We start from the raw sequence: 14,961 nt of genomic DNA on the forward strand, positions 1-14,961 counted from the left end.
TCTCTACTACAGACATCAAGTCTTAGCCGAGCCACATTCCCGGGCCATGGGGCATCTGGGCCACATGGGATCCGACGTAGCCAGGGGGGCGCTCCCCCTCTGATCCCAGACCCGAGCAACGGTGGAGCACCCTCTGCGACGCACACAGCTCCCGGCTGATGTTTAATTAACTATAGGCTTTAGCGAGGCGATTGGGAAAGACGATTCATTCCACTCCCCAGCTGTTTTTGTGTCAATAACGAACCATGTTCTCACCTCATCGAAAGGAAACCAGAACCTTACGGAAACCCACAGAGGGCCCCCCACTCCATGCGTCTGCGGATGACAGCGCTAGGCCCCTGTTGGCAGACAGCACACTAATAACATGCAGGGCACTGGCAGGAATGGGGGAAAGGCTTGCTGTTAAAAACTGGCTCCCAACCGCATCGTTCAGACCATGCCAAATAAAAAGAGGGGTCCATGCTCCGGCAGGTCCATCCGAGAGCCCCACCCAGAGTTTAGAGCGGCTGCTGCCTACAGAGGTGGGAAAAATCCGGGTTTTATTCCAGAGGCGGTAGGACAAATATTTGCTCTTGTTCTCACCCTGCTGGTTCTCGTCACTCTTCCCTTCCCCTCCCTGTTTCCCTTTTGAGTTTTAAACACACTCAAAAACTCAACTGAACGACTGGGTTTTGCATCAGCTCTCACTGCTGGTGAGGCTTCCAAAATTTAGCAACCCCAACCCGGGATTGTAGTGAAACTCAAAGGTGGCAAATTCCAGGTGCTTTTTGGCGTCGACTAAAATGCTAGCAGTGCTCTATGGAGACCCTAGAAACCCCACAGCCCTTGCGATACACATGCAGGCAAATCCCAAAAGGCTAGCGTCAAGAGCACAGAAAGTAACGAGAGAAAATTATGAGCTTGAGGCTCCAAACACCAATGCACAGGAGAGCCAGGACTTTTGACTTGTTGTGACCCGCCCCCGCCCCACAACCACTGTGAACCCAAACCCACTGGCACTGGAAAAGGTTCAGAAAAGGGCAACAAAAATGATGAGGGGTTTGGAACAGGTCCCATATGAAGAGAGATTAAAAAGACTGGGACTTTTCAGCTTAGAAAAGAGGAGACTAAGGGAGGGATAGGATAGAGGTCTATAAAATCATGATGGGTGCAGAAAAAGTGAATAAGGAAAAGTTGTTTACTTATTCCCACAATATAAGAACTAGAAGTCACCAACTGAAATTAATAGGCAGCAAGTTTAAAACAAACAAAAGGCAGTTTTTCTTCACTCGGCGCACAGTCAACCTGTGGAACTCCTTGCCAGAGGATGTGGTGAAGGCTAGGACTTTAACAGGGTTCAAAAGAGAGCTAGATAGATTCAAGGAGGTTAGATCAATTAATGGCTATGAGCCAGGATGGGTAGGAAGGGTGTCCCCAGCCTCTGTTTCTCTAAAGGTGGGTGACAGGAGAGGGATCACGTGAGGATTACCTGTTGTGATCCCTCCCTCTGAGGCGTTTGGTATTGGCCACTGTTGACAGACAGGATACTGGGTTGGATGGACCGTTGGTCTGACCCAGTATGGCCGTTCTTATGTTCTAACCGATCACTAGCCCATTATCTGCCTCAGTTTCCCCAGTGAGTAAAATAGGTCTAATTTCCCAGGCCTATTTCACAGGAGGGCTATGAGAAGGAGTGAATGATTGGACAGGGCTCTGCTGCCTTTGCACAAGAGGAAATTTTATCTGCACACCAAAAATGAGGACCGCAGCTGGTTGAACTAGTGCTGGCCTGTTTTTGACACCCTGCCTCATTCATGCCTTGAAAGAGGGGGAGAAAAAACGCTTTAATGCTTTTGATTGCAGAGTTGTGCAAGTTGCTTCCTCACAGCTGTGCAATCCGACGAGCTCCAGAGTGGAGCCTGAAAGCCACATCCACTGTGCACCAGACTGGCTTCCCCGATGTAATTTAAGAAGCCTCTCCGAGGATTGAGAGGACAGCCGCACGCAGCATTTCCGACTCCCTGCCTCTTTCATCTATGCCGGGGATTTTATTCCCTCCTCACTCCATGACAGCGTCAAGATTTTGGGCATCATAACTGCAGCCTGGCTTGTCAAGCTGAACACCACCGGAGACTTTGTATGTGGGAAGGGAGAAAGCGATAAAAATAGCGATCGGCTCTGCTTTTAGAATATTAAACAAACACAGTCGAGTGTCCTCTCTCTGAGAACTGCTTCCTACCGGGGCAGTGCCCATGACATCCATGGAGTCTGCTACCCCCGACTCAGGGCCAGATCCTGCAAACACAGAAGCCCATGAGTGGCTTTACTGCCAGGAGTAATTGGATTATTCCAAGGGGATGACATACCTGCCGAAGAGTTCCAGACTGCGCCCTATGTTGGTGCAAGGGGAGCAGAATTGCCCCCTTTAATTCACAGTTGTTTTCTTGCCATCCGCTGACCTAGTTTTGCAACGCACCACCACTGGTTTGATTTAAATGAGTTCCGGGCAAGCTGCTTCTCGGAGAACATCCTGGCTTGCTAAAATCATTACGATCAGCTTGGAAATGTTTGAACACGGGACGCTCTATTAATAAAACGGAAGGTGTGCCAAGGCCGGGACGACAAATACCTGACTTATCTGGGTGTATCTTGGCAAACAAGTGACCCATGAATGTTGCTCTCTCCTTTCCCCTTGTGGCTCAGCTCTGCCCAGCCTGCTTTACTCCTGCACCTATTTTATTTGAAATGTACAAGGACTTCACTTCTCCCAACACTTGACATACATTCTCCTGAATTTCAACAAGCTGCCAGCCCATGGGAGCAGTGCACGTCACAGTCACAGTCCTACAGCCAGGACTCTGCAGGGTGTTGTATTAAAACAATATGTGCACTACTGGAATGGCCCCCAAACACTGCAAAAATACACTGGCATGTTTGGGCCCATTACTGCAGAATGCTGTAATATTCTCTCCCCTCTCCACTTTGGAAAGTATTACAGAACCTTAAAGCAACAGTTCACCATTCACTCCTTCCTTCTCACAGACCTCCTGTGAAATAAGATGTGAAATTAGACCCATTTTACCCACCAGGGAAACTGAGGCAGATAAAGGGCTAGTGCTTAGCTGGTGTCACAGAACAGAACACCCCTGTAAGCTATGTGCCTGGCATTTAGTACTGCAAGTACTTACAGACAGAATGGGGGGGGGGCGAATCAGCTAAATTTTTTTCCAGATAAAAATACAGATTCAAAGACACCATAACGTTTCACACATTCAAATCAACATGTTTCATTGCACTGAGTTAAAAACAAAACCGCTTCAATTTCTCAGCATGAAAACCCTCATCTCAAAATGTCCTTTAGTTTTATTCTTAAAAATTTCAAACCCATTTTAAAATGGTCAAAAGAGACAAAAGCCTTTGTTCAACCCTAAATGCTGTTTTCCTGACTCTTCCGTGCACCAAAAAAATTCAACGTTTTTATTTCTGGTTCAAGCCTGATTTAAAATCCACCAGTCATTCAACTCTCCTTGCAGGATAATTTTTAAGGGCTCAAAAGAACAAAATGACAACAAAATTGTAAAGGTAGGCAAAATCTAAAGCTAGGCCTTATCCATCTAGCCAATATCCCTTTGAAGAAACCTATCTCATTTTCTTAGTCATGCATTAGAAATCTTTGAACAGTCTTGTCAACCATACACCACTTCCCTTAAACAAATGATACATTGACAATGATTTAAGAAGACTGGTATTTACTGTCCATGAGGATCAATGCGTCAAGTAAACTTGCAGCTCAGACCTCTCTTCGCCACAGGACAGGGTCTTTGCTTCCATCAGATGAAAACTTGAAAATCCTGCATAACGGAAGCGTTCGGAGACAGCAACCTGCTTACGCCAGAACTGACAGCAGAGCCATGTGCGGATATGGAGGGTGATCTTAAATAGGCAATGATCGGGTCCCAACTTCAGAATCACTCCAGCTGATCTGTGACTGGCAAACACGCTTCGCATTGGTAAGTGGGGGCAAACTCAACAGGTTCAAATACTGCTTGGGGTTGAAATGGAAAGCCGTACAGGGCAATCAGTCCAGCTAAGAACATCAGACTCACAGCAGATTGTTGTGCATGCCTCAGACAAGTTTTACTCCTTTCCTATCCACTTGTACTCCACCGAGTCTTTGCAAATCTCCTCCCTAGACCCGAATTAAGAGATCAGCACAATCATTTCTGACAAGTTTTTCTAGATCCGTCCACAGCCGTAATCTCCACACCCCCTCAGCATCCATAAGCGCGGGTCGGGATGCCGTGCCGGCGCAGCACAAAAACACTAACAGCAGCAATCCAATTAGGAAGAGAGGGGTTGGCTGAGTTTCCAGGAAATGAGCAGATTCAGTTGGCCAGCAGCGGCAAGCCAATTCCTAGCAGTGGATTTGTACAGCTCCTTGTGAAACAAATCAATTAGATGGCCGGCACAGACTGCTAGCTAGTGAGACCAGGGGAGGCGTCAGCCCCCAACCTGGGATGTGCATTTCTCCACAGGGCTTCCAGTCCAGAATACAGGGCATCAGGGTGCTGACTCTCTTGGCGTTGAGATGCATATTAAAGGCCTGTCTGCTGCCAGAGGGAAACAGTGCAACAAATGATGCTTTAGGTTTAGGGCTTGCACAGCATGGATGCTACTGCCCTGTGTGTTTTACAGGTACCAGTGGTACGGACAAGTTTCAGTGCCTGAAGTAAGGTCTCCTGTGTGGGTCCCGCCTCTCTGCTGTGGATGGGAAGTAGGGTGTGAAGGGTTAACTGGTTAGCCTTACCCCTTAGCAGGCTATGGTTAACCAGCAGGGGCTGGAACAACCCCTAGCTCCCCCCCCCCCTTTAATTGGTTAACTGGTTAAACAGGATTTTATATCAGGTTCTGAACGCAGCAGCAGCATTGGTCCCAGTGGATTAGATGTTTCTGGTGCCCCCCTCCCCGCCCCCCCGACTGCCCAGGTACATGCACATCCCTCTAGCCTCACTAACCCACCTACAGCTGCCACCCCGCCAGGGAACCTCTAGGGAACCTCTATGCATTTGGAAGAGGGGTTTGACACAACATTCAACCACCCGTTACGCACTGTGGCCAACATGCTTCCAGCTGAGGGCTCCCTTTGTTTGGGGGTAGGAGCAGTGCCAGGCACACTCCAAACACAGTCTGGGTCTTAGCACTAGCAGGCTGCCCCGTTCACCAACCCAGCCATCACAGCCTTTGCACTAAACACACCACTGCAGGAGCAGGATCACACTCCCCTCGTCCCCCAAGGAGCTCAGCCTTGCACACACTCTCTCTCTCACAGCACAGGGGGGAACAGTCCTTCTGCTGAAGGAGTTTCCTGCCACTGCAGCAGCAAAGGGGAAACCATTGTCAGCAAGTGAATGTTAGGGATATGACTGGTTAGCGTTAGGGATATGACTGGTTAGCCAGTTAGCATCATCCTTACTGCATGATGCTTACCCATTATGGTTAACCAGTAGCCAAGGTTCTGCTCCAGCCTAGTTGGAGCAGCGTAGCATACCACAAAGCAGGCACTCCAGTCCATCTGTGGTGGGCAGGCCACTGCAGCCAGCCCAGTTGACTACTCCCAGGGAAGGAGCCCAAACCTACAACCACACACTCTGGAATCTGACACCTTATCCATTAGGCCACTGGAAGACCCATCCTGCCACCTAACATTCAGCAGCTGCCTTATCCTCCCTACCTGCAGCTGGTGCCACGTCCAGCCTCAGGAAAGCCGGAGGTAGCTGCCCAGCTGTTCCCAAGGAGTGTGGGATCTTGCTTACTCAGTTAACTGATTAAACAGGATTTTATTGCCCGTGTGTGTGTGTGGAGGGGGAATTGTCCTTCAAAGTCTCTACACTTTCTTCACATAAATCCTTCATGCTGAAGATAAGAACTAAATCATGCCGGAGGAAAGAAAAACTCATTTAATCAGAGATGGCCAAGTTCAGAGGGCACCCCGGGCCGGTATTACTACCGACTTCCACTGTGGGAGGGAGGGCACTGAAGCAGGAGCTGGGCTTGCTGCAGGAACGACAGACAACTGGGCTTGAGTCCCGTGGGCAACACCCCGAGGGCTGCCTTGACCAACTAAAGAAGAAACCAGACCCCCACGAACCCACCCTGGGTTTTATGCTCAGCCCAGTGCATGCAGGGACAGGACTTCGATGTGGGACCAGTCGACTGCAATCACTAAGACAGACCACCGAGTCCACTGGCTTTAAAGCTAAGTGTTTAGTCAAAAATGGTTCTAGTCACCTCCCCAGACCTCTCCGGCTAAAAGCAAAGCTGAGCTAGAGCAGATGGCCATGTGATTAACTGGCACACACAACTCTTCATAGGCCTTTTTTTTTCTGTTTGCCATTAACTTCCACGTGTGCAGAATCAACCAACTTGGGTAAACCCGGCCACCCTGCTTTATTGTTATAGTCACATCTCACATCACAGATAAACGCCCCTGTCTCCTCTCCCTGCCCGCAACAGCAAATTCTTGCTCTTGCAAGGACAGATTCATTTCTGGAAGGCACTGGCATGCCAAGGCCCGTTAGCAAGTCACAACTAACTCTCAGAAGTCTGGGCGTGCTTACCTGCAGCAGAGCGGCCCTCGGAAAGGGGTGAAATTCCTCCTTTCCTGTGAAACCATCAAAGAGAGTCTATGTAAAGACTTCCTGGTCCCCCCCACGAAGCTGGAGTGCAAAAGTTGGAAGTGCGAGATGAATGGCATGGGGATTGGGCGTCAGGAGATCTGGTTCTAATCTTAGCCCTGCCACTGACTCACTGCATGATTCCCAGCAAGTCACTTCACTTCTCTGTGCCTCAGTTTCTTCATCTGTAAAATATACACCTTCCACTCACAGGAGCTGTGAGGCTACATTACTGTAATCGAGATTTGCAATGTGCGTTAGCGCCCCCTGTTGCACGCTCTCCAGAACCACAGGACATTTCTTACTACCACAAACACAATGGGAAATGGCTGGCGCAAAGCAATTTTTGACCTACGGAAGCCATGGCCAGCAACGTCAGACCCCACTGGATTCTCTACATTGACACAGGCAGACTATGCAGACTACATCCCAAACACCTGCCAGAAAAAATACAGCCCAGGAGGGAAGGAGAGAGGAGCGGGGTACAAAGATTAAGGCAAGACTACACAACACGCAGGCCCCATTTAAGTCAGCTCTGCTGATGTTAATAAAATTCAATAGTTACCCCATTTCCACCCACATGGCAGCACTTTTAATGAGCAATGACCGTCCAGGAACTTAACTACTAAACGCCTATCAACAGAAGACCATTCTATTGACTCCTTTTTCGTTTTGGCTCCCCACGGCGGGCCGTGTGTTCAGCCCCGAATAAACCCAAACTGCACCGCAGGCCGCAAACAAACAGGCTGTAGGCCGCATGCAGCCCATGTGTTGAGTATCCCGGATCTAGACCATCCCTGACAGGTTATAGTCACACTGCTCTTCAATATCTCCATCACTGGAGATGCCACAACCTCCTTGGGTAATTTATTCCAGTGTTTAACCACCCTGATAGTTGGGAAGTTTTTCCTAATGTCCAACCTAAACCTCCCGTGCTGCAATTTAAGTCCATTGCTTCTTGTCCTGTCACCAGAGGCCAAGGAGAACAATTTTTCTCCCTCCTCCTTGTAACAGCCTTTTAGGGTATATCTACACTACCACCCTAGTTCGAACTAGGGTGGTTAATGTAGTCATTCGAAGTTGCAAATGAAGCCTGGGATTTAAATATCCCGGACTTCATTTGCATCTTGCCAGGCGCCGCCATTTTTAAATCCCCGTTAGTGCGGACTCCGTGCCCGCGGCTACACGTGGCACGGAGTAGGTAGTTCGAATTAGAAAGCTGCATGTACTGAGAGCCTGCATGTAACTGTGAACATTAACCGATGAGCCCAGGCTGACGGGTTAACCGTTTACATGGTGACACTTTCACATCCCTAGTTCCTCTAAGGATCCATCTGCAGTTAGATTGGGAATGGATTTTTCATCACAGAGCCCTTTGGCTAGCACTTTGCAGGGTCCAACTGAGAGGTCCGGTGGATTGCTCCCTAAAACCTTCATAGCCAAGCCAGCATTTTCTTCCTTCAGCTCCACACCAAGTCTCTAATTTCAATTTAATTTCACACTGGTAATGGCTTTTTCAAAAATATTCCAGAACATATTTACTTTCCAACTTCTTATTTCCTTCCACATTTGAAAAAAAAAAAAAAAAGAAAAACCCTTTCTATCTAATCCCCCAAGTCATCCTGCAGGCTGAATAATTCCAGGTTTTTAATCAATAGCTGTCAGACGTGTCAAATTACTTTAGGGAGCACAAAGCAATTTTTAAACATTCATAAACCCTCATCGAGTCGTTAAGTGCACTGAATTTTAAAAGAAAGAAGAACTGAATAACACTGATCAAACAGGATTATATTCCCAGAAATTATAAATTAGCTTTTTATGAATCACATCACAGCTACTTATCCAGTGTCCAGTGCCCACTGCCTGTAGGAAAGAAAGTCATCCACTCCACACTGAATGGAGCCCTTTCTTCTGCAGATCAGCGCAGGGGAACAGCACAATTTTTTTGCTGCCCTTCAAGTCACAGTTCCAGTTTCCAGCTAGCTATTGCAGCGTTCTCTAGAGCGGCCACCACGGGGGTATCTAAGCATTTGCCAGAGAAAGTGGGTGTGTAGAGTAAGCTGAATGGGAGTCATTCAACCCTTGGTTGCAGGAGGCCTATCCTGAGACGTCAGGTATATTGTAACATTAACGTCCAGTATCTTAAATTTATGTTTCTTCTCAATCAGGTTGTGGTGGGAAAACTTGCAGCACCCCCAAGAGGATTATGACTTTCAAGCAGTCTCAATTACTTGCTGAAAAGGGTTCCAGCCCCTTGACACCACCGGCCCCACGGGACCCCCTGCTGACTGTGGCTCTCCTGAATCCCTGAACCTACTGTTCCAGTGTCCTGATGTGAACAGGGCAGTACATAAGAACATAAGAATGGCCGTAGTGGGTCAGACCAAAGGTCCATCTAGCCCAGTATCCTGTCTGCCGACAGTGGCCAGCACCAGGTGCCTCAGACTATGATCAATCGCCTCCTCTCCGTTGCTGCACACCATGCCTGGTTGGGGGGACTAGGGATGAAAAATCCCATTTAACTGGATGACTGGTTAACCATATTGTTTCACTGGTTAACCGGTTAAAGGGAGGACAAGTGGGGAGAGGGGTTGGAACACCCCGCCCCACTGCAGGCAGGGGCTGCACTGGCTGGGATACCATAGTCGAGAGCCAGGGCACCCCACAGATAGGGGCTGTTAACGGTGAGTCTTACTGGTTAATGGGTTAAACCTTCACATCCTTAGTGGCGATACATTGTGCTCCCCACACACACACTAACCCCACCATGCTCTGTTCCCTGTAAGCTGAGCGCGTGGGTGGCCGCCCAGGATTCAGGCACTGCCCAGCTGATTAGCAGAGTACCCAAAGCCACTCACAGCATGTGTGTCTACTGGTGGTGCACAACTGCACATGCCTTGGTGCACAAAACAAAATTTATTCCACACACGGATGGAAAAATTGATAGGGAACACTGATTCCTGGAGATGCAGTCTGTATCCACCGCAGGACGGAGACTGCTCGGGACTTGATCAGCAGCAGATATATGCCCGGCACTCTCCTTACTGTTCCCATGGTAACAACTCACTTTTACAGCAGCATAAAACCGCGCCGTTAACAGTTGTGGTTACCACGGACCGTACAGCTGAGGAGGGGGGACCGGACATTGGCAGTCTCCGAGGGTTGTTTGGGAACCTATGTGCCACTAGTTCCCAGTGGACAAGCAGCCACACCACAGAAATCCAGCAGCCCGATCCATCACCCTTCACCAGCCCTGAGTTTACACACAACATCCTGCCCTCCCCCCACGCTCCCCAAAACCATCCCAGCAGCCTGTCTCATCTGAGAGACGCAGCTCCGGCAAGGGAAGTGAGGGGAACTTTGCAGCTCCGTCAGGAAGGGAAAAAAACAGCCGGGGACCTCCCCCCCCCCCCCCCCCACGCAGCTCACAAAGGCAGAACGGAAGCTGCGCAGAGGAATGAAACCTTGTAGCCGGCCACAAGCAGAGCAGCACCCCCCGATCTCCCTCCTTCCCTCTCCCGGCCCCCACTCCTCCCAGCTAAACCCTCTTCCGCCACGGCCCCAGGACCACGCGACACGCTCTCCCAGCGCAACTGGGCTCCGCACCTTTTAGTTAAGGCCCATATTTTTCGCACCAGCCCGGGGCGGCGCACAGCATACGTGGCTGCTTAACCAGACTGGTGGGGGCAGGGGCAGCCTAACCCCACCTGTTGCCGGGGTCCTATTGTGAATTCCCTGTCCTGGCGACCGGTGCGGGTACCGGGGTGTGGGAGGGATCCTGCAGGAAAGGTGTCGGCAAGACAAACCCTGCCAGCCGGGCTCCAGGAGGGAGGGCCAGCCAGCTGGGGGGTTGGCACAGGGATGGGTGAAGCTCACTCTATGGGAGGCGGGAGGAAGATGGGGGGGGGAGGATATGCACTGTACTGCTGCGTCTACTGGGGAGAGAGCATCTCGGAGCCCGTGCGTTTTGTACCAAGCTGGCCCTGATCCAGAAGCCCGCTGGTCTGAAACCCTTCTCTTGAATCTTGATTTTATATTTGTCTTTGCTTTTACTCGTGCTTCCCTCACACTCTGCTCCAGAGCTGTGTTGTCAAGCGGCTGCAGGGAGGTGGGGGTGGAGAAAGGAGGTCGTTGCCTCAGGACCTGGCGACTCAAAAGGGCCCTGGGCTCCCGGCTCGCCGTGTGGCGCGCTCTGGCCGGCTCTGAGGACTGCCTGGGATGGGGGACGCGGCCTGGCATGCTGACAACTGCCTGCCCTCAGCCCCGCCCCTTCTGCCTCAGGCCCCATCCCTTCCAGGAGCCTCCTGCACTTTGCCCAGGGGCCTAGCAAGTCTGTCCGCCCACCCCGTACTTCCAGTTTGCATCGTCACTTCCATCAGTTACACTTCCAGGCCTGTTGGCTGCTATCCAGCGAGGCATCAAATCTGTGCAACAGCCCCAGAGGCCACAGCAAAAAGGACACGGGCAAAAGATCTCTATTTTCCTAACAGTTCCTCATTCAGGAACATCAGGCTGCTACGACTGTGGCCACAAACAATGTCAGCGCCTGTAGTCAGGCTAGACCCTGCTGGATTTCTTACTGAACTTGACTCACTATCAGTTGACTCCGTCTCTCTCTCTTTTCTTTGCCTTTTCTGGCCTGACCTGTGTGCGTTCAATTATTTCCAGACCCACATGTAAACTCTGGTGATGGCTAGGGAGGTGATTTGGACAGATGTTGGCAGGCTGGGTTCTGGGAACGAGATTTCCCAAGCTCTGAACACATTTAGGCTCCAAACCCCGGTCTTCACTATTTGGAACAACTGTCGAAAACTAGGTCACTTGCACATCAAAAATCTGTGTAAAGGAAGCGCATCCTGTCCAAGGGATTCGAAGCTGTGCAAGTGTCTGGCAGCTGTGGCCTGTCAGGATATTGAAACATGACTCTGGAAGACACATCCCCTTCCCATCGCTATCAATACCTCACTAGTTCAGCCAACAAGAAAAAGGGGGAGGGAGGGAATCCACCAAGAAAATTAACAATGCAAAATGTAAAGGAGTCACGGATTCTTATTCAGAGTCTGGCTGTTCAAAATTGTACTCTTCGGCAAAGGGACATATGCAGCAGATCTCGACAGCGGGCAAACTAGTTGTTGCTTCACAGACATCTCCCCTGGAAATCTGTTATTTCTCTTTAAATTTCCTTACTCCCCAACAACCTTTGTATTATCATTTGTCGTTCTCTGATCGTCGCTGATAGCTGCGAAATCAAATACCCACACCCTACAAGGCAAATGCATAGAAATCTGCAAGAACATGCATGGAATTACATACCCTGCACATTCTAACTCAGAATAACATCATTCCAGGAACTAAAAAAAAAAAAACCCACCCCAGAAGTAGCAAACATGAATAGGACGTTAATCAGATCAGTTCAGGGTAAGTGGCAAATCTGACATTTCCTTTCATCGCAATTTACGAACCCCGTGAATTACACATAGTCCGGGGGAGGGAAGAGGACTGATAAAAATGCACAGATTTCATTCTTTCACCTTACGACTACTAATAAAATCAGATTGCTTTTTGTCATGCGATAATCTCTCCTGGGATTTGTTAAATTAAATTTAATTAAGGGGATGTTTCATTAAATGAAAGACAAGAGGCCCTGAGTTGTGAAGGGAGAAAGGAAAGGCAGAGATTGAAAGGATGTGGAAGGAAAATACACTGAAAGCAGCAAAGAACTAGCTGCTCTGTATGTCTCATGTTTACAAAGAACAGCTCGCTCCCACCCTCCCCTTCCAGCCCACGGACACGTTAGTAAGATGGAAGAACTTACCATACTTCAACCCCTTCCTTGCCCACTTCCCAGAACCAGGAAGAACTATTTAATGTCACCTCCCAAATCCATCGCAGGAAGTGCGGATCTCTCCCCGTCCCTCTCTTTTCCTCCTTGTATGGTCTGAACAGCTTGGAGCTGCCGGCTGCCTGCTGGCCCCACGCCTTAGCCCCCTCTGGTCTCTGGAAACCATTCCAGTGCAGTCCACTGGGAACAATCACCAGGAGTTAAACAAAGGCTATATTCTAACTCTCTGCAATGTGCTTTTAAAGGGACAGCGCTCCAACCCTTAGCTAGTCCACATTTAAAGGCATAGTGCTTATTTTCACCCCCACAGACCCAGAAGACATGTAAAGACAATACTTGGGATTTGAAATAAACCCACAGCTGCACCCTTAGCGTTTCTCTAGTGCCTCTGGCTGCTGGCCGGGAGGGGCCTTATTTACAGCCTTTTAAATCCCAATGTGCAGCTGGCACAAATGGGTTGATGGCTGTAGGGCAATTCAAAGAAATCACCGATAAATCAATACTAAGTCAGTACAAAGGGGATGCTGTCAGCCGGAGAGCTAGTCAATTAAAAGCCCAGGAGTCAGATGCAGTTTAAATCTCCTCCCTGGTGTAGTTTCATATCCATATTCTCCCTCCTAAGAGAAATGAAGTGGATTATCCCCAAACTGCTGTCGGATGCGCACAGACAAACAAACTGCATACTTGAGGTCACACACACACACACACACACATTTTCAAATTGTGTCCCTTTCACTGTAGAATCCCCAGCAGATTGGGATGTTTCTTATTCTAGAGATGCTGACACGAGGGGTGTAAAAATCCTGTTTAACCAGTTAACTGGTTAAACAGGGGAATGCAAGGGGGGGGGGTCACTTGGCAGGCGCTGGAGCAGCTCCCTGGTCACAGCTGGTGAAAGGGCTGCTCCAGCCCCCGCCATTAAACATAACCAGTAAGCATCTCTCAATAAGGGTGACGTTAATCCGTTAACCATTCACATCTCTAAGGGAAACTGAGGCACGAAGCAGTCAATTGCCCAGGGTCGTACAGCAAGACAATGAGTGACATGGGAACAGAACGGAGGCGTTGTGGCTGATAGCCCACTGCTTTAACCATTAGGTAACTCTGATAGTAAACTTCTGCCCTCACAGAGGGTAATGGAGTTCATTTCAAGGTCTCTACAGTGATAATCAGGGCGTGAGCAGGCTCTGGTATTTGTGTCTCTTTCAACTACTTGTGCTTATCTGTATTTGTGAGTGCTTGGTCAATGCCTCAGGGACCTGTTTGCTGAGCTGAAATAACTGGGATCTGGTGGTTCAGCTGCTGGATGGCAAATCCGAGCGAGCAGAGAAAATCCTGCGTTATTTTGATCCCAGATTGGGGGGGGGAGGGGAAACACATAAAAACCACAAAAAAGGACACAAATCTGAGATCTCTTTGGATTCCAGCTAATCCAAACTCTGTTTCTAGCCCACTCCCCACACACCTGCCCTCCCAGTATTTTTCTTTTCAATCAATCTGCACGTTTCTTTGCATTCATTGCAGAAGGGATGGGTCCCTCTTCTCCTACTAAGAGAACAATGAAATATGCCCCGAATCTATGTCACTCTCTTCATAATGAGTCTGAACATCCTTCTTGTCATGGTTGCCTTGCTAAATATTCCTAGCAGCCATTCCATCTCTGTCTGCCAGTCCTGGCCTTGTAGCAGAACCCAGCTGTGGAAGTAGAAATAAATGGACTCCCCACCCATTTGCATGTCTATGAACATTGGTGTTAACGGGCACTGACATCCTCTACTTTACAACACCGACGTGCTTTCCGCAGCGGAGTAACTCCAATTGCCACTGTCCAGACTCACAGCAGTCACAGTAAATAAGCCAGAAGAACTGGCCCTTTGCCTCCTTAACATTATGCGATTTACTTAATCTTTACAAAGATGCCACCTGCTTGGACTCCTTCATATACCTGGCAACATCTGGAGGATAAATAGGGACACACCTTTGAATGCCACAGAGTGCAGAGAACCTTCTGGGAGGACTGCCACAGTATTGAGAGTGTCCCTTTTGAATCAGAACATCTGGCAAGGATGCAGCTGTGCCTTCTCCACAGCGCTGCCCTGGTGAGGAATCGAACATCTACTACCAGCAGCACAAGAAGGAATCGCCTTCTTCTAGGAGTTCAGCTAGAGATTAGGAAACCCTTTCTAACTCGACGGGTAATTCAATTCTGGAAGAGGTTATCCAGGGAGGTTGTGGAATCCCTGTCATCACTGGAGGATTCTAAGAACGGTTGGACCAACACTGGTCAAAGATGGTTTAGGTATACCTGGCCCTGCCTCACCACAAGGGGATGGACTAGACGGCCTCTCGAGGTCACTTCCCGCCCGACATTTTTATGTTTCCTCAAACTATAACAGTTTTATAAACCACAACAGATATTTTTGCAGGGCTGCTTCATGGAGCTTATTAGGAAAGGTATCTTGGGAG

At 49.1% G+C, this 14,961-nt stretch overlaps 1 protein-coding gene across 15 annotated transcripts in view; it reads right to left on the reverse strand.

The window, feature by feature from the left end:
• Positions 1-14,961, reverse strand: part of DAB2IP (DAB2 interacting protein) — a 364,307-nt gene that overhangs the window by 109,384 nt on the left and 239,962 nt on the right. The window contains exon 1 of one of the 15 annotated variants that reach the window (XM_075905453.1): positions 12,528-12,778. The exons of 12 other annotated variants lie outside the window; for them this stretch is intronic. In XM_075905453.1, coding sequence (XP_075761568.1) covers positions 12,528-12,661 — 134 coding nt within the window. In that variant the 5' untranslated portion in view covers positions 12,662-12,778. Of the gene's footprint in view, positions 1-3,732; positions 4,583-12,468; positions 12,779-14,961 lie in introns of those variants that run through there. 2 more of the 15 variants (XM_075905455.1, XM_075905458.1) reach the window with 2 other exon arrangements.

The sequence above is a fragment of the Pelodiscus sinensis genome, chromosome 22 (genome assembly GCF_049634645.1).
Source record: "Pelodiscus sinensis isolate JC-2024 chromosome 22, ASM4963464v1, whole genome shotgun sequence".
Taxonomy (NCBI): Eukaryota; Metazoa; Chordata; order Testudines; family Trionychidae; genus Pelodiscus; species Pelodiscus sinensis.